Raw genomic sequence first — 20,043 nt, forward strand, 5'->3', positions numbered from 1 at the left:
ACTGAACATGTCTCTGTTTTATGTGGGAGAAAGGAAATGGTTTCTCAATGAAAATATCAGGGACAGGACCAAACAATTACCTCAATCCCGGACTCATGTGCAGAACAGGTCCCAGCCGCCAGAGCCCTTCATACTGAATGTAGCATCCCTGTAGATCGAGGTGTTTTATTGAATCACAGAGTCCAATGACATGAGACAGGACTGCACAGTCAATCGGGGTCAGTCGCAATCCCCTAAATGAAAGTGTTTTCACAGATCCCACTGTGTTCTGAGCCAGTGCTTTATTCTGAGACTCAAACAGGTAGTGGAATGTGTTCAGGAGCTTCCTTTTCCCAGTTTCAGTCTGTGTGTTTCCAATCTGCCCTTCAACCTTCTCCTTCACCCAGTCAATCACTCGGCAGGTTGTCTGATGAAGAAATTTACCCAGAAACTCCTCCAGGGGTCGAGCTGACTGTGGGGAGGACAGACCAGCAACAAAACGGAGAAATATCTCAAATCGCCCATCTGCCTCACTGTGGGCTTCACTGAGGAGTTTCCCGATCTCCCCGGGATCTGGAGTCAGGAATTGTGTGAGTGCAGATACAAACTCTTGGATGGTGAGGTGTGGGAATGTATAAACCACACTCTGGGCAGAATCATCTCTCTCTAAAAGTTCCATCAGGAACCCAGACAGGAACTGGGAAGGTTGTAGATTGTACTCAATCAAATCTTCATTTCCAAACACAATCTTCTTCTGGGAGACTCCTGTGTAGGCCATCTCACCAAGCTTCAGTAACACATCACGGGGGTTTTCAATCTCTCGGCCATGGTTTTTCAGAATGTTGTAAATATAGTAGGAATATAGTTGGGTGATGGTCTTGGGAACTTGCTGCTGTTTCCTGTCTCTTTGTGTAAAGAAGGGACCCAGTGACAGAGCGAGGATCCAGCAGTAGGAAGGGTTGTAACACATGGTGTACAGGATCTCGTTCTCCTCCACGTGTTTGAAAACAGCTGCTGCCACCGTCTGATCTTCAAAAAACTTGTTGAAATATTTCTTCCGTTCATCACCAACAAATCCCAGGATTTCAGCCCAGACACTGATCTCAGCCTTTTCTAATAAATGTAATGCAGTGGGGCGGCTGGTCACTAGCACTGAACATCCTGGGAGCAGCTTGTGCTGTATTAAACTGTACACAATGTCAGACACTTTACACCGGAATTCAGGATCTGTGCACATGGACTGAGGTTCTGTATTTCTCCGATTGTCGGCAAAATCAATCGTGTCCTTGAATTCATCCAAACCATCGAATATAAACAGCAATCCCTCTGGGTTCTTCCAGAGCTCTCCCAGAATATTCCCAAGGTAAGGATAGAAAAACAGTATCAGATTCCTCAGGTTTATTCTACCGTTAATAGCGTTCAAATCCCGGAATTTAAAACTGAAGACAAATTGAAAGTGTGGGTATATTTTCCCAGTGGCCCAGTCATAAACAATCTTTTGTACCATTGTTGTTTTTCCAATTCCCGGGACTCCGCTCACTGCTGCTGAATTCCCAGATTTGGATTTTCTCTGGGAAAAGCTGCTCTGGAACAATTGGTCAGTTTGGATTTTTTCCAGTTCTCTCCGGAGATGTTTCTCTCTCCATTCTTCATGATCTCGGCCTCTTGCCAGCAGTTCATGTTCGACAAGTGTCCGATCTCGAACATTGGAAATAACCGTTAGCTCAGCGTATCGATCAACCAGCTGGAAAATCTTAACCTTCTCCTTTATGAGGATAGTGTTCACTCTCAGAGTTTCAGTTTGTACCCGGAGTGTCTCCTTGTGTTTCTGTTGGAGATCTTCAATCAGAACAGAGAGAAAATGTGTTTTATTGTTACTTGCGTTAATAAGTAACTTCTCAAAACCACTATACTGGAAACAGATTTAATTCATTAAAAAGTTAATGGAAATCTCATTTGAAAGTGAACAAAAGCTAAGAAAATGTTCATATCCTCACTTGATTCTATATTTACTGAATACAGATCTCTATTCCGGTAATATTTTCTCTCTAATTGTGAATACTACCCAAGCTGCTGTGTATTGTAGACAGTACAAATCCCCATGTGATCCTGATGCACAACAATGGAGATTCCAGTCGCTCAATGTTTGAATCCTTCAGCGATGTTTCCCCAGCTGAGTTCTGGATATTGTTTCGAGTTGGGGCACAGATTGCTCAGCGGCTGAATATTATCATAGCAGGTTTTTACTATTTTTATTTGTGATGTTGTGCGCAGTCGGAGGGAGAAAATTGTATGCTTCATGCGTCCGTACGGAAATGCACCTCCATCTCGGCATCCTGAGAGTGCGCACAGCACTTCAGGATCCAGTCAGGCTGTGTATCAGGATTCTGCCGGGTGTGTACAGGTTTCACAGTGTATCAGGACCCTGTCAGGTGTGTACAGGATTTCACAGTGTATCAGGATCCTGTCAGGTGTGTACAGGGTTCACAGTGTATCAGGATCCTGTCAGGTGTGTACAGAGTTCACAGTGTATCAGGATCCTGTCAGGTGTGTACAACGTTTCTCAGTGTATCAGGATCCTGTCAGGTGTGTACAGGGTTCACAGTGTATCAGAATCCTGTCAGGTGTGTACGGGGTTTCACAGTGTATCAGGATCCTGTCAGGTGTGTACAGGGTTCACAGTGTATCAGGATCCTGTCAGGTGTGTACAACGTTTCTCAGTGTATCAGGATCCTGCCAGGTGTGTACAGAGTTTCACAGTGTATCAGGATCCTGCCAGGTGTGTACAGGGTTTCACAGTGTATCAGGATCCTGCCAGGTGTGTACAGGGTTTCACAGTGTATCAGGATCCTGCCAGGTGTGTACGGGGTTTCACAGTGTATCAGGATCCTGTCAGGTGGGTACAGTGTTTCACAGTGTATCAGGATCCTGCCAGGTGTGTACAGAGTTTCAGTGTATCATGATCCTGCCAGGTGTGTACCGGGTTTCACAGTGTATCAGGATCCTGCCGGGTGTGTATGGGGTTTCACAGTGTATCAGGATCCTGCCTGCTGTGTACAGGGTTTCACAGTGTATCAGGATCCTGCCAGGTGTGTACGGGGTTTCACAGTGTATCAGGATCCTGTCAGGTGTGTACGGGATTTCACAGTGTATCAGGATCCTGCCAGGTGTGTACAGGGTTTCACAGTGTATCAGGATCCTGCCAGGTGTGTACGGGGTTTCACAGTGTATCAGGATCCTGCCGGGTGTGTACGGGGTTTCACAGTGTATCATGATCCTGCCAGGTGTGTACAGGGTTTCACAGTGTATCATGATCCTGCCAGGTGTGTACGGGGTTTCACAGTGTATCAGGATCCTGTCAGGTGTGTACAGGGTTTGACAGTGTATCAGGATCCTGCCAGGTGTGTACAGGGTTTCACAGTGTATCAGGATCCTGCCAGGTGTGTACGGGGTTTCACAGTGTATCAGGATCCTGCCAGGTGTGTACAGGGTTTCACAGTGTATCAGGATCCTGCCAGGTGTGTACGGGGTTTCACAGTGTATCAGGATCCTGCCGGGTGTGTACGGGGTTTCACAGTGTATCATGATCCTGCCAGGTGTGTACAGGGTTTCACAGTGTATCATGATCCTGCCAGGTGTGTACAGGGTTTCACAGTGTATCATGATCCTGCCAGGTGTGTACGGGGTTTCACAGTGTATCATGATCCTGCCAGGTGTGTACAGGGTTTGACAGTGTATCAGGATCCTGCCGGGTGTGTACAGGGTTTCACAGTGGATCCGGATCCTGCCAGGTGTGTACGGGGTTTCACAGTGTATCAGGATCCTGCCAGGTGTGTACGGGGTTTCACAGTGTATCAGGATCCTGCCAGGTGTGTACGGGGTTTCACAGTGTATCAGGATCCAGCCGGGTGTGTACAGGGTTTAAAACTGTATCAGGATCCTGCCAGGCGTGTACATGGTTTTGTGAATTGAATGAAGTGAAACAATATCCCTATAATTACAACAAATGTCAGAAGTCACATGGATTGAATCTTACATCGATGCTGAATTCTCCAGAATTGATGAGTTCCAAACAAGTTTTATTCCTGCTCCTAGACCCTTTCAACTTCTGTATCTCAAATTCTGAAAACCTCTCGGCAAAGATGCATTTTCAAACACCCAGATTCTGACAAGTAAAATGAATTGTCTGAAATCTCCATTTCCTCCCTTACCTTTCAGGTGGCTGGGTATTTCCGGTAATTCTTGCTGAACTTTCATATAATTAATTGGATCAGGACCTATGGAAAGGAATTAACTTCCATGAGATCAGGTCTGTGTAATATTACAGTAAAGTTTGCAGTGTTTGGGTGTGAAACTGAATTCAGTGTGATTTTACCATACCGCGTTCCTCTATTTCTCTCAGGATTGTGCCCAGTTTCCGTAAGCTGTGGTGCATTTTCACAAAGGATTCCCACATCACCCTTCGAGCCTGAGAGTCCTTCTCCATTACCAGACTGAGGAGAAGTTTGGAACTGTCTGCCCTGTTTCCCTTCTCCACGAGCTCACTGACTTTCTGTAAAGAATAATAATGAAGAAATTGATGAGTGGTGTGAAAGGTAAACACTGGGAAAGAAAAGGAAAGGATTTACTCCAGGATGGGATTTCCCAGTTGTTTTGAGAAGCAGCGACTGGTTTTGATGCAATGTCATTCTGAAAATTGATAAATATTTTCCACACATCTTAATTCCATCATTCCTTCAAATTAATGTGAATAAACTAAATTTAATGGCTGGAATACCGTTCTCAAAGTTTGGCGCACAAGTGGAGGTAATGGCCGAGTGGTATTATCGCTAGGCTACTAATGCAGAAACTCAGCTAATGTTCTGGGGACCTGGGTTCGAATCCCACCACAGCAGAGCCCTGCTGTCTTGTTACATCTGCAACTATAGCTTACATGGTGAGGGGATACGCATGAAGTATTTTTGGGGTGGCACTGTAGCACAGCAGTTAGCACTGTTGCTTCACAGCTCCAGGGAACTGGGTCCAATTCCCGGCTTCAGTCACTGTCTGTGTGGAGTTTGCACATTCTCCTCGTGTCTGCATGGGTTCCCTTTGGGTGCTCCGGTTTCCTCCCACAGTCCAAAGAAGTGGAGGTTAGGATAATTGGCCATATTTTTTTTTAAAATCCCTTTAGTGTCCTGAGATGTGTAGGTTAGAGGGATCAGTGGGTAAATGTGTAGGGATAAGGGGGGAGGGCCTGTGTGGGATTGCGGTCGGTACAGACTCGTTGGGCCGAATGGCCTCTTTCTGTGCTATAGGTTTGCTATGATTTCTATGATAATCCTGTGCTGTAGCCGTCTCAGAAATTACCACAGATGAATCGAAACATTGTTGATTTCTCCATCAGGAGAATCACCAAAAATAACATTTCAATCATTTCCACATCATTAACTGAAATATCGGAACCTAATATTCTGCATGTTTACAGTTAGTGAAATGTCACTAACCATGTTCACAAAGTTTTAACATTCATCACCAGTTTACATTCAGAGTTTACAATATACAAAAAGAGGAGAAATCAGACCATGAACCTAATACAAAACAGGGTGTACAGAAATGTCTTCAGGAGGCGAGGAAAGTTGAGAGGCAGAAGGGACAGTCAGACATCTGAAGTCTCCAGCCATGAGTGGAGGTCCGAATGGGATGGTCCACGTGGAAGGGTGCACAAACTGCAAAGGGAAGCTTGAAACAGCTGTCAAAAAGTTTTCTTTCTTAATTTTTCTATTCTGCAGAAGTTTTCTGAAAAAGTAGCTCAGACCAATTGTGATGGCACTGCATTGAGGTTAAAAAGTGATTCAAATAAGGGAAAGGTGACACTTAATAGAATTGTGAAACATCCCCTAAAGATCTTTGCTTGAATAAACTCAGAGCAACATCTCCTTTTGATGACAACAGTCCTTACAGATGTGATCCAAACACTCTAGTAACTTTATCATACAATGCCCTGTGACTTTAGGGTGTTCATCAGGTTAAAGATAAACTATAGAGTAGATGTGCCCAAGATGCTGATGTTTCCCTGGGGAGCAGTGCCATCCAAACCAGGAGAACATGGTCAGAGTTTCACTCAGTTACAGATTATTTCAGACCCTCCATTATAGGAAAATAAAAACAATTAGAAAACTGTCCTGAGAATATATCCGAATATATTACTATGCTATTACTATGCTAGGGGTGTACTACAGGCCGCCCAACAGCCCATGGGCAGTGGAAGAGGGTATATGTAGAGACATGTTGGACAAGTGTAGGAAGAACAGGGTTGTTGTAATGGGAGATTTTAATCTCCCTGGGGTGGATTGGAAGGTGCCTAGAGCTGGGGGAGGAATTCGTAAGATGTGTATTGGAAGGGTCCTTGGAGCAGTGTGTCAATAGCCCGACTAGAGAGGGGGCGATACTGGAATTAGTTCTGGGAAATGAGCCGGGTCAGGTGGTTGAGGTTGCAGTAGGTGAAAATGTGGCTAACAGTGACCACAACTCCATCTACTTTAGGATACGAATGGAAAAAGATGAGAGCTGTCCTAAGGGGAGGGTGCTAAATTGGGGGAAGGCTAGATACAGCCGGATTTGGCAGGAGCTCAGGGATACAGACTGGGACAGGCTGTTGGAAGGCAAGACCACGTTAGGCATGTGGGAGTCTTTCAAGGGAAAACTGCAATGGGTGCAGGAAAGGCATGTGCCGGTTAGGAGAAAGGATGGGAAAGGTAGGATTAGGGAACCGTGGATTACTAGAGATATAGAAGACCTGGTTAGGAAGAAACGAGAGGCGTATGTCAGGTCTAAGCAGCTGGGAACGGAGAGAGCGTTGGAGGAATACAGAGAGAGTAGGAGGGATCTCAAAAGGGGAGTTAGGAGAGCAAAGAGGGGGCATGAGATGGCTTTGGCAGGTAGGGTTAAGGAGAATCCAAAGGCGTTTTACTCCTATGTCAGGAACAAAAGGGTGGTTAGGGGAAAAAAATCGGTCCTCTCAGGGACAAACGTGGGGAATTGTGCTTAGAGGCAGAGGGAATGGGGGAGATCCTGAATGAATACTTTGTGTCGGTATTCACGAAGGAGAGGGGCTTGATGTCTGGTACGGTCATTGAGGGAGCAGTAGACCGATTGAAGGAACTATCGATTACGAGGGAAGAAGTGTTAGGGCTTTTAGGTAGCATTAAAACTGATAAATCTCCGGGGCCTGATTGCATTTATCCCAGGCTGCTTAGAGAGGCGAGGGATGAGATTGCTGGGCCTCTGACGAGAATCTTTGTCTCTTCTTTGGACACAGGTGAGGTCCCAGAGGACTGGAGGACAGCGAACGTGGTACCGTTGTTTAAAAAGAGTAGGAGGGATAGCCCGGGTAACTATAGGCCGGTGAGTTTAACGTCAGTGGTAGGTAAGTTGATGGAGAGGATTCTTAGGGATAGGATGTATGAGCATTTAGAGCGTTGCGATCTGATTAAGGATACGCAGCATGGCTTTGTAAAGGGGAAGTCTTGCCTTACGAATCTGGTAGAATTCTTTGAGGAGGTGACAAAAACGGTCGACAAAGGATGAGCCGTTGATGTCGTCTGTATGTATTTCAGTCAGGCGTTTGACAAAGTCCCTCATGGTAGGTTGGTAGAAAAGATTAAGGCTCATGGGATACAAGGCCAGGTATCTAGATGGGTAGAGAACTGGCTTGCAAAGAGGAGTCAGAGAGTAGTAGTGGAAGGGTCCTTTTCTAGCTGGAGGTCTGTCACTAGTGGTGTGCCGCAGGGCTCAGTACTGGGACCTCTTCTCTTTGTAGTGTATATAAATGATTTGGAAGAGGGAGTAGGTGGTGGGATCAGCAAATTTGCTGATGACACCAAGATGGCTGGATTGGCGGGCAGTGAGGAGCAGTGTCTGGCAATACAGCAGGATATTGATAGGCTGGTTGATTGGGCAGATATATGGCAAATGGAGTTTAATCCGGATAAACGTGAGGTGATGCAGTTTGGCCGGAATAATGCAGGGGGGAGTTATATGATAAAGGGTAAGCCCGTAAGGAGTATAGAATCGCAGTGAGACCTGGGGGTGCAAGTGCACAAGTCTTTGAAGGTGGCAGTGCAAGTGGAGAGTGTGGTGAAGAAAGCCTATGGTATGTTAGCCTTTATAGGAAGGGGTATAGAATATAACAGCTGGAGTCTAATGTTGCAGTTGTACAGAACGTTGGTTAGGCTGCATTTAGAGTACTGTGTCCAGTTCTGGTCACCTTACTACCGGAAGGACGTGGAGACCCTGGAGAGAGTGCAGAGGAGGTTTACCAGGATGCTGCCTGAACAAAGAACAAAGAACAAAGAACAAAGAACAACACAGCACCGGAAACAGGCCCTTCGGCCCATCGAGCCCGCGCCGCCGTCCCACCGTCTCAGTGACCTATTCATGATTTTAGTCTATGCCTAATGTGCGAGGATCAGGGAGGTCCAATATAGGGACAATTTAGTACCCAATCAATCAGCCTAAAAGCACATCTTTGGGGATGTGGGAGGAAACCGGAGCACCCGGAGGAAACCCACGCAACCACGGGGAGAACGTGCAAACTCCCACAGACACAGGCCCAAATCCATGTGTCCGCACAGTAACAGAGATGTCTCTGAGCTGTCATGTTGCCCTCGAGATGGTCCAGTTTAAGCACACTAACGACATGAAGCAATAGGCAACTCCTGAAGCAACGTCCAAGAGCAGCCCACTACAACCTGCCGCATGCATGCCCCTTGCTGGACTTAAATGCCTGTGGAGACAAAAAAATTCATTATTCATATAAAATTCATTGCCTGGTATGGAAGGACTGGGGTATGAGGAAAGATTGAGCAAATTGGGGCTCTTTTCCCTTGAAAAACGACGACCGAGGGGGGTTTTAATAGAGGTATATAAGATTATGAAGGTCATTGATAGAGTAAACAGTGGTAAGCTATTTCTTACGTTAGAGACGCACAGTACGAGGGGCCACGGGCTTAGGGTGAGGGGGGAGAGGTATAACACGGATATTAGAGGGAGGTTTTTCACACAGAGGGTAGTGGGGGTATGGAATGCTCTGCCAAGTAAGGTGGTGGAGGCAAATACGCTGGATTTGTTTAAGGGTTACCTAGACAGGCACATGAGTGGGTTGGAGATGGAAGGATATTAGAGATTGTTTCAAATAAGGTTCATTAGCATTGGGGCGTCCCTGGTAATGTAAATGGGTATAGTATGATACTAATGTTTTCTCTTTTCATTCACAGGTTTTAAGTCGGTCCACCTCGTGTCCAACGAGGGGCATACACGCGATGGGTCGTACTGGGGCTGCCCTTGGATGTTCAAGATTGGCCTAGTGCTTCATGTTGTTAGTGTGTGCCTAAACTGGACCAGATTCTGGGCAAGACGACAGCTCAGTGACTATCACTGATTGCTGTGCAGACACATGGATTTGGGCCGGTGTCTGTGGGAGTTTGCGCATTCTCCCCGTGCTTGCGTGGATTTTCTCCGGGTGCTCCGGTTTCCTCCCACACCCCAAAGATGTGCTCTTAGGCTGATTGGAGGTAATAAATTGTCCCTAAATTAGTTTCCCTCAATGTGGAATGCCATGACCATAGATAAGGGTCATGGGTGGAGGGGGGATTGGTGGTGTTAAGATGGCAGTGCGGGCTCGTTCGGCCGAAGGGCCTGTTTCCCGGGCTGTTTTTGTTCTTTGTTACTGGAGGTGAATGGATTGATGTTATAACAGAGATTTGTGAATTCAGGACTTATTAGAATAAAGTTGTGAAGATTAAACAGCAAATCAATTGTGGCCTTACACTGAAGTACACACTTATGGTTTGTTTCCAACATTCAGTCAGAGGTCACACATTTACAGTCTTATGGGTCAGACTGGATATTGTTTTAGTGTGAAGTGGTTATAATATATTATTGTGATGTAGAAGTTAGTTTTATTTTGTTGATATATTGGATAATAAATTTCTAGCAAACAAAAGCAAGAAGCAGGAGTGGTCCAACTGGATGGGATATTAACTAACAGATAGTGAGCATTAAGGGTTCAGGTTAGACTAAGTGTTTGCTGGAGGGGAAAGTAAACACAGGATCCACCTTGGAATGGTTGTTTATTTCTGTACTCATTAATACTCTCTTTCACAGTTTGAGCACCATGTGACAGGGTCATGGGACCTTAGAAGAGGTCAGAATCTCTGTGGTGCGCTCCTCAGATGGACATCCCATTACACCAATGAAATATCCATGTGAAGCTTCCTTCCTGCCCCACTGGAACTTTACAATAGTTGGGTAATCCCTGTGTGTGCGGTAACTTTCAGCTAAACTTTGGTTGTTAGGAGAGAGCGTCCTTTATAAATGCTCCTTGGTTCATGGAAGGACCCTGGCAGCAATGACTACCTCTTCCAGCTATCATCAGTGAACCCACTAATTGCTGGGACCTGCCTATCACACCCTGGCATGGCTGTACAAAAGGCAATCTGGCCTTGAAGGGAAGCTCAGTATGAAGGTGCTATCTCCTTTTCCCTGCAGTAACAGCAGGGATCACTTCCAACACTGACATTACTGAGCCTGCAGATCCATTGATTAAGTTATTAGCTCTGGGAGGTGAGTCACTGTTCTCAGTTGGATAGGAGTCCGAGCAGTGACTCCTTAATTGGCTGCTGTTAATAAAATGATGCCCAGGGCCCTGTGGTCTACCCAATCAGGGCTGACTCATGTTCTGACTCCCAGTAGCGAGACATTGTACACTTTTGGAAATTTCATTCCAACATCTCATAAGCAAGTGGCCAGTTGTACAAGAAGATCCTTTGTAAGACTGTAAGCTTTGGTCATGCCAAAGTAAGTTATCTAGATTTATTTCAGATAATAATATATCAGTAATTTGACCAGCAGATTTTCAGGATGTTTGGGGGAAGGAAGTTTTTATGGCTGGGATTTTACAGGCTATCTGGAGATGGGCTGCCAGGTGGGAAGGTGGCAAAATGGCAGAGGAAGGCATTCCAGATGGTGGCCTCAAAATCGATTCTCAGAAAAGGCCTTTTTTTGGGACACTATTTCATTCACAGATGGGCCTACCCCCCGGGGCAATAAATATGCCAAGGCATCGGTGCTGCCTGCCCTCAAATAAACTCAGTCTTTCTGGGGCCTGGTCTCTCTCCGGCCCCAGACCTAACTTGTCTAAATTTCAGGGCTCTTGGCCATTGATCTGCACTCACCCTCCAGATGCAGCTTCTGGTGTTGCTGCTGAGCTACCGGCTGTCTGTCTGAGCTGACAGCTTTGGGTAGAAGCTGCCACCTTTAATAAGGACAGCAGGTTCCTGGATCCCACTACCTGCTGAAGCAAGGGACCTGTCAGTGGGATCTTGCCACTTCCAAAATAATTCTGGCCTTTTTATAGCTCCAGAAGTTCTAAAACACTGAGGTTTGTCTCATTCCAAACACGGGTCTGCTGTAGACCTACCGATTGGTATCATTAGTCAATAATTCAATTTTCAGTACATCATGCAAATGATAAATGTAAGAAGATGCAGTAGACAGACTGAGGTATTTTCCCACATTATTTCTTTGTTTCCATTCTGTAGGTTTTGTGATGTGTGAAGAAATGGAATTCAATCTACATCTTACCTGATATTCTTGTCCACTGAGATGGTCCTCGCTGATTAACATGTGAGCCAAACCTTCCACCCCTTCTTCAATCGCCTGTTCCAATCTATCCCGGTAACATTTGGTTAATTGGAACAACAGGTAATCATCACAATTTGTGAAGAACTCAGTGAGTGTCGAGTTTGGATCTGTGAAAGTAAAGAAATACCAACACATTATCAATTTTCTACCCAGACGGCTCCATTGCCTCTCATTCTGAATCCTCCTGTGAACCAGATTATTAAAGCTGTGTTTATCTACATTGCTACAACACCTGGGGGAACACATCCTGCACATGCTCAGATGTCATATCACAGCCTGTGATATCAGAGTGAGTGACATCCCTGGGAGATCCTGTATCAAACACTTCAATTCCCAGTGAACCTGGAGAATCCCAATGCAGGCAGGGTCCCAGCTCAATGCTGCATTAAGAACTGGAAATTGGTACACAAGTGAAAAACTAAGTGTTTCATTAGTATTTCCAAGTGGTTTCCTGGCAGCCGCTTCCCCACCACCAAGTTTTTCTCACATCTGTCTGTCACTCTCCATGCAGGTCCTCGCTGTTGGATCACTTCCACAGAGGGGAAGAGAGGAGAACGGCAGAACCAGAAACAGAGTGTGGAAAGACAGATACAACACACGTGCTACTTTCCATTAATCTGTATCATCAATTCATTAAAAATGTACAGTTTGTCACACAACCTAGCTTCAGCTTATAGGCTTCAGATAGATTTCTATCTTGATTTAACCGTGGAATTTTTTTTTTCTTAGCACTGCTGCCTCACAGCACCAGGGACCCAGGTTCAATTCAGGCCTTGAGAAACTGTCTGTATCGTGTTTGCATGTTTCCCCTGTGTCTGTGTGGTTTTCCTCCAGTTTCCTCCGCCGTCCGAATGATGTGCAGGTTAGATGATTGGACATGATAAATTACCCCATGGCGTCCAAATATTTGTAGGATAGGTGGATTAGCCATGGTAAACGTGCAAGATTATAAGTATATGGTGGTGGTGGTGTGGGCCTGGGGAAGATACTCATTCGGAGAGTCAGTGCAGACTTGATGGGATGAATGGCCTCCTTCTACACTCCGGGGATTCAATGATTTTTATGGTTGTTCATTTTCAGTGTTCCTGAAATTTCTTCCTTTCCCAAAAAGATTGAGGGCTATTTTAATCCAATCCATTTGAAAATTAGTTGCCCCTGAGTTAACAGATCTGACTATCCAAGACAGGTGGGGAAATATGGGGACACCATCATCTCCAATTAACTGACAGAGTTTCCAAATAGTGATGTATATCATCATTTCTTTTGTGCTACATGGCCACAATCATGTGGTAAATTAGTACTCCTTAGTTTCTATTCCAATTGGATGGTCAATGCTGTTTATCGTCTCAAATCTGGATATTTCTCATTATCCGGTCACATTAGCTGATATCCTTCACACTGTTCTATTCACCTTATCAGTAAATGAGTTGTTGACAGTAGATGCAGACCATAGCAGCTGTCCCCTCCCTTCTCCCTGACCTCACTTCAATAACCTATGAACACTGGCCTGAATTTTATGTTGAGCAGGTGGGGACGTGCCTGACTCAGACACGGGTGAAATCATGGGAAAAGACATTGGACGAGCGTTTCAACATTATTGAAATATTTCAATGGCTGGCATTCCTCTGACTCTCGCCACAAACCAAGTTGTCAATTTAGCCCATTAAGGGGCCAATTAAATGCAATTTTACACAGCTCATCTGCCTTTACATCTACTGGGCAAGCCGATAGGCCAGGCAGCCTTTATGTTTTGGCCATAAACTGGGTCTAGGGCAGGATGAATTGTTGGGCTGAAATAAAATGAACCAGAAGTGGCTGGGGATAGAGAGAGGTCTGAGTGTGATTGTGCTGCCTACTATTGGGCATAGATTTAACATTAATATTTACTTTTCACAGGTCAGCAGCTTTCAAGTGAACTTCTAGGACAGGGAAAACATGAATGTTGGACCCTTGGAGGATGAGAGGGGGGATTTAGTGGTGGGTAATGGGGAAATGGCTGAGGCTTTAAATAAGTTTTTTGCCTCGGTCTTCACGGAGGAGGACGTGAATAGTTTGCTGGATATTAAAGATGGAAGGATGGTAGGAGTCGAGGGCCTGAATGCGATTACTGTCACTAGAGAGGTAGTGCTTGATAGACTAACGGGACTGATTGTGGACAAGTCCCCAGGACCGGATGGAATGCATCTCAGGGTTCTGAAAGAAATGGCAGAGGTGATAGTAGACGCCTTAGTGATTATTTATCAAAATTCGCTGGATTCTGGGGAAGTGCCGGAAGATTGGAAAACGGCTAATGTTACGCTGCTGTTTAAAAAAGCATAGCAGGCAAAAGGCAGGGAATTATAGGCCGGTTAGTTTAACGTCAGTAGTTGGAAAAATGCTAGAATCCGTCATCAAAGAAGAAATAGCGAGGCACCTAGAAAAGAATGGTTTGATAGAGCAGACGCAGCATGGATTCGTTAAGGGGAAGTCGTGTTTAACGAATTTGTTGGATTTCTATGAGGATGTGACTGGTGTGGTAGACAGAGGGGAACCAGTGGATGTGTTTTTTTTTAGATTTCCAAAAGGCGTTTGATAAGGTGCCTCACAAAAGGTTGCTGCAAAAGGTAACGGTGCATGGAGTTGGGGGTAAGGTGTTAGCGTGGATAGAGGATTGGTTGTCTAATAAGAAGTAGAGAGTTGGTATCAATGGGTGCTATTCTGGTTGGCGGTTGGTGACTAGTGGAGTGCCCCAGTGATTGGTGCTGGGGCCTGAGCTATTTAACCATTTATATAGATGATCTGGAGGAGGGGGCTGAGTGTAGGGTGTTGAAATTTGCTGATGACACGAAGATGAGTGGAAAAACAAATTGTGCGGAAGGTGTGGAAAGTCTGCAGAGGGATCTGGATAGGCTGAGTGAGTGGGCAAGGACCTGGCAGATGGAGTACAATGTTAGCAAGTGTGAGGTTATCCACCTCGGTAGAAATAATAGTAGGAGGGATTATTATTTAAAAGGCGAAAAGCTGCAGCATGCTACGGTGCAGAGGGACCTGGGGGTCCTTGTGCATGAGTCGCAAAAACCCAGCTTGCAGGTGCAGCAGGTGGTCAGGAAGGCGAATGGGATGCTGGCCTTCATAGCGAGGGGGATTGAATATAAAAGTAGGGAGGTCTTGCTGCAACTGTACAGGGCACTGGTGAGGCCGCAGCTGGAGTACTGTGTGCAGTTTTGCTCCCCACACTTGCGCAAGGATATTTTGGCCTTGGAGGGAGTGCAGAGGAGGTTTACTAGGCTGATACCGGAGATGAGGGGGTTGGACTATGAGGAGAGATTGAATAGACTGGGTCTGTACTCGTTGGAGTTTAGAAGGATGAGGCGAGATCTTATAGAGACGTATAAGATAATGAAGGGGATGGATAGGGTAGAGGTAGAGAAATTCTTCCCGCTTCGAAAGGCTAGCAGGATAGTAGGTTTCTGATAGACAGGGGAATTAAGGGTTATGGGAAGTAAGCGGGAAAGTGGAACTGATCCACTTCAGATCAGCCATGATCTTACTGAATGGTGGGGCAGGCTCGAAGGGCTAGATGCCCTACTCCTGCTCCTATTTCTTGTGTTCTTACATTCTTAATAGGGATTGCAGGGTGGCTGGTGCCAAGATGAAGAAAAAAATGCTCTTTGGAAACCAGGGAAAAGAACTAAAGAAAGTTCCAGGAAGATCATACTCTCAAAGGAAGAAAGAAACATGATTCCTGCACTGCAGGAGGTCATTCAATCCATTGAGTCTGCAAACCCCCCTCCCCCACACTCCCCGTTCAACAGAACTTTCCACTACGCCCCCTCCCCCCCCCTCCGCCCACCCCATACCCCTGCATATCCTCAGGGGACAATGTAGCATGGTCAGTGTACCTAACATGCACATCGGCGGAGTGTGTGAGGAACCGGAGCGTCCGGAGGAAACCCATGCAGACAGGGGAGATTGTACAGACTCCACACAGATACCCAAGGCTGGAATCGATTCCTAGCTCCCTGATGCTGTGATGTAACAATGCTAACTACTGTGCCACCAAACAGTCTTTAACAAAACTGAATATGATCTTCCCACCGGAATCTGAACAAGGTCTTGTTCAGTGTTGCTAAAGAAAGGAGCAGTGAAAGTCCCAAGAGGTAGAGACAACTGCAAGAGGCAGATTTTAAATCCATTTTACAAGAAGTCAGATCTCGGATGTGATCAGAAGTTGGTGACAACTTATTGAGGCCTATGAAGCAATTGTGTTCTGTTAGCATGGCTACGTGTCACAGAGAGTCTGTGGAAAGTGAAGTTTGAATCTATGTGGTGATCCAGAGCAGATGGACACAAAAGAGAGGCTGGAATCCTGGCTGTGTATCCCTGAAGATGATATTCAATAGAAATATCAATCGGAGAAGATTCGAAAGCTTACTCTTCATCAGCAAAGATTAGAAACATTCATATGGAAAACAGAATCCATGTGAGGTGATGGCCCAGTTTTAATATCGCTAGACTATTAATCCAGATAATCAGCTGGTATTCCGGGGTCTGGGTTCGAATCCCACCATGGCAGCTGGTGAAATTTGGATTTAAAAAAAACTTGAATTAAGAATCTACAGATGACCATGGAAACATTGTGAATTGTCAGGAAAACCCATCGACTTCACTAATGTCCTTTAGGGAAGGAAGTCTGCCATTCTTATGTGGCCTGGCCTACATGTGATTCCAGAGCCACAGCAATGTGGCTGACTCTCAATTGCCCTCTGAAATGTCTTAGCAACTCACTCAGTAAGGGCAGCTAGGAATGAACAATAAATGTTGGGCAGCCAGTGTTGCCCATGTCTCACGAATAATAAGGAAAGTTGGCTCAGTGTGATCAGCATTGAGAATGAAGGATTGATAAAAGAAAATCCACAGAGGGTGCTTGGCTACAGAGAGTAGTGTATCTGTCCACAGTTTGCCTAATGACTTACATGCACTTACTGAGAACATTAAACCATCAAATTGATTTCAAGAACATGTTACGTTGTAAATTTTTATATACCTGGGAAGGTAGTTTATTATAGTTTTTCTTTCTTTGCTTAAGAAACATTTTATTATTTTGTTGAAACATCATCATTGAGATCAGGCAGTCTGTGACCCAGGGAGGATGGAGTCAGTGAGATCAGACAGTGTGTAACCCGGGGAGGATGGAGTCAGTGAGATCAGACAGTGTGTAACCCGGGGAGGATGGAGTCAGTGAGATCAGACAGTGTGTAACCCGGGGAGGACCGAGTCAGTGAGATCAGGCAGTGTGTAACCCGGGGAGGATGGAGTCAGTGAGATCAGACAGTGTGTACACATCGAGGATGGAGTCAGTGAGATCAAACAGTGTGTAACCCGGGGAGGATGGAGTCAGCGAGATCAGACAGTGTGTAACCCAGGGAGGATGGAGTCAGTGAGATCAGACAGTGTGTAACCCGGGGAGGGTGGAGTCAGTGAGATCAGACAGTGTGTAACCCAGTGAGGATGGAGTCAGTGAGATCAGACAGTGTGTACCCATAGAGGATGGAGTCAGTGAGATCAGGCAGTGTGTAACCCGGGGAGGATGGAGTTAGTGAGATCAGACAGTGTGTAACCCGGGGAGGATGGAGTCAGTGAGATCAGACAGTGTGTACCCATAGAGGATGGAGTCAGTGAGATCAGACAGTGTGTAACCCAGTGAGGATGGAGTCAGTGAGATCAGACAGTGTGTACCCATAGAGGATGGAGTCAGTGAGATCAGACAGTGTGTAACCCGGGGAGGATGGAGTTAGTGAGATCAGACAGTGTGTAACCCGGGGAGGATGGAGTCAGTGAGATCAGACAGACTCCATCCTCCCCGGGTTACACACTATCGTCACTGTCTCAATTCACTTTATCGTCCCCAGTGCCAGCTATCTATTGGACAGTACCAGAACTCGAGCTCCCTCCATCTGAGACTAGGATCCTGCTCAGCCCCTGTTCTCCTTTTGACTCCCCATTTGAACTGTAGATTCTTGCTCAAGATTTGGAACTTTGTCCTGTGAGAAATTACTATTTGAATTATTTTCTGAACCTACCCACATCCATTTTCACTCTTGTTGAAGGTGTTGGATCTGATCCTTCAGCCATGGTGGTGTTAGACAATTCCAAATTCTGATTGTCTGAAATAAATACAATTTTCCATGTAAAATTACACCAAGAAACTCCTCATAACAGCCATACATTTTACACATGGTATTTCAGGGAGTTTATTTACGACGCAGGGTCACTGATAATTCTGTTCAATTTTCAAAATAAAAAGAGAAGGTGCTGGAAAATCCCAGCAGGTCCGGCAGCATCTGAGGGAAAAATAAACAGAGTAAACACATTGAGTCCAAGATGATTCTTGGTTTGAACTTTAATGTTATCTCTGTTTCTTTCTCCATGATGCTGCCACAGCTACTGAGTTATTCCAGCATTTTATGTTTTTTTCCCCCGATCCCAGTATCCGGTGTGTTTCGTTTTTACTCAGCCTGTGTCTCCTGGTTTGAAACACGTCTAGCCAAGCCCAGGCAATCTGCAAATGCTCTCTCTCCTTTGGGCTTGATTTTCTTTCAGCAGAATCACAGGTAGAGACCGCTGACATTCCCTGTCAGTCCTCAATAACCAGTTATTAATCATTATAATTTAAATTATGTTCAGTTCCAGACAAGATGCTGAGTTGTTTCAGCTCAATCTAGGCAGTTCCCAATACCAGCTACCTATAGGACAATTCCAGTACTCAGGAGCTCCCTCACCTGTGACACTGATGTCCTTCCAGATGGTCACTCACTTCCCTCTTTCTACCCAGCCATTAGAAATACTTACCTCACAAAATGCAGCATCTTTCCTGGAAACAAGCATATTTTTACTTCGTTATTAATAACAGGTTTCAGTTTTCTAAGGACCTCTTTGTCTGGTAAACTAACAGTCCCGGTTCAATTCCCTCTCTATGAAATCTATCCATTGTGTTATCTGGAGAAGAGCTGGGTGATTATTACAGACACTGCACGCCTCCAGGTGTAAACACCTCTTTGTGTTGGACAGATTCTAATTCTCAGATTAGCAAAATGTTCTGTTGCACAATTATCTATTTCATGTTCCATACCCTACAGTCACACCCTCCAATCGAGGAGGTTTGATCTTGAGCTGAAGCAGGGATTGATTCTGACCTTTAATCTCCCCAGGCTGGAGAACACAATGGAAATAAGAGCTGTCTTGTCACTGTTACACTGAATGACGGTAACTCATCACAGGTCCATTTCACTGCAGCATCAAACCTGATTCATGAGCATGGCTCGTGACAGATGCAAACATGCATTTGAACTCCTTGATAACAGTCTGCTCTGTGACACAGCTGAGAACTGATACTAATGTATTAACTGGATCATAATCCCTCCTCCCTTTGTCACACACGGTCCGATTTCACTGACTCCATCCTCCCCAGGTTACATACAGTCTCAGTTCACAGGCTCCATCCTCCCCAAGTTACACTCAGCCTGACCTCACTGACTGCATCCTCTCCAGGTTACACACAGCCTGACCTCACTGACTCCATCCTCCCCAGGTTACACACAGCCTGACCTCACTGACTCCATCCTCCCCAGGTTACACACTGTCTGATCTCACTGACTCCATCCTCCCCGGGTTACACACTGTCTGATCTCACTGCCCCATCCTCCCTGGGTTATACACTGTCTGATCTCACTGACTCCATCCTCCCCAGGTTACACTCAGCCTGACCTCACTGACTCCATCCTCCCCAGGTTACGCTCAGCCTGACCTCACTGACTCCATCCTCCCCAGGTTACACTCAGCCTGACCTCACTGACTCCATCCTCCCCAGGTTACACTCAGCCTGACCTCACTGACTCCATCCTCCCCGGGTGACACTCAGCCTGACCTCACTGACTCCAACCTCCCCGGGTTACACACAGTCTGATCTCACTGACTCCATCCTCCCCAGGTTACACGCAGCCTGACCTCACTGACTCCATCCTCCCCAGGTTACACACTGTCTGATCTCACTGACTCCATCCTCCCCAGGTTACAGGCAGCCTGACATCACTAACTCCATCCTCCCCAGGTTACACGCAGCCTGACATCACTGACCCCATCCTCCCCAGGTTACACACAGCCTGACATCACTATCTCCATCATCCCCAGGTTACACACAGCCTGACATCACTATCTCCATCCTCCTCAGGTTACACACAGCCTGACCTCACTGACTCCATCCTCCTGTAGGTTTATATCCTCAAACCAAAATTTTCCATTCACTTTCACGTTGAAGTAAATTACTGTAGGGCTTGGCACAATTGTACCCCTAGCAAAGCTGACCTATTCCTGTCGTGTTCAATGATCGATGTGCATGTG

At 45.8% G+C, this 20,043-nt stretch overlaps 2 protein-coding genes across 2 annotated transcripts in view; both read right to left on the reverse strand.

Annotated features, from left to right (window-relative positions):
• LOC145338095 (NACHT, LRR and PYD domains-containing protein 3-like) overlaps positions 1-4,251 on the reverse strand; it is a 29,871-nt gene extending 25,620 nt beyond the window's left edge. Inside the window, exons 1-2 of the mRNA XM_080182880.1 lie at positions 4,191-4,251; positions 81-1,818 (exon numbers count right to left, since the gene is read on the reverse strand). Of these exons, the coding sequence (XP_080039006.1) occupies positions 81-1,818; positions 4,191-4,236 (1,784 nt within the window). The 5' untranslated portion in view covers positions 4,237-4,251. The remainder of the gene's footprint in view (positions 1-80; positions 1,819-4,190) is intronic.
• Positions 4,252-4,339: 88 nt separating this feature from the next.
• The window catches only part of LOC145338096 (uncharacterized), a 47,527-nt gene continuing 31,823 nt past the window's right edge, over positions 4,340-20,043 (reverse strand). The window contains exons 2-4 of the mRNA XM_080182881.1: positions 17,727-17,810; positions 11,605-11,771; positions 4,340-4,531 (exon numbers count right to left, since the gene is read on the reverse strand). Coding sequence (XP_080039007.1) covers positions 4,340-4,531; positions 11,605-11,771; positions 17,727-17,778 — 411 coding nt within the window. The 5' untranslated portion in view covers positions 17,779-17,810. The remainder of the gene's footprint in view (positions 4,532-11,604; positions 11,772-17,726; positions 17,811-20,043) is intronic.

This window comes from Carcharhinus amblyrhynchos, unplaced genomic scaffold (genome assembly GCF_965287045.1).
Source record: "Carcharhinus amblyrhynchos unplaced genomic scaffold, sCarAmb.v2.hapA scaffold_96, whole genome shotgun sequence".
NCBI classification, from domain to species: domain Eukaryota; kingdom Metazoa; phylum Chordata; class Chondrichthyes; order Carcharhiniformes; family Carcharhinidae; genus Carcharhinus; species Carcharhinus amblyrhynchos.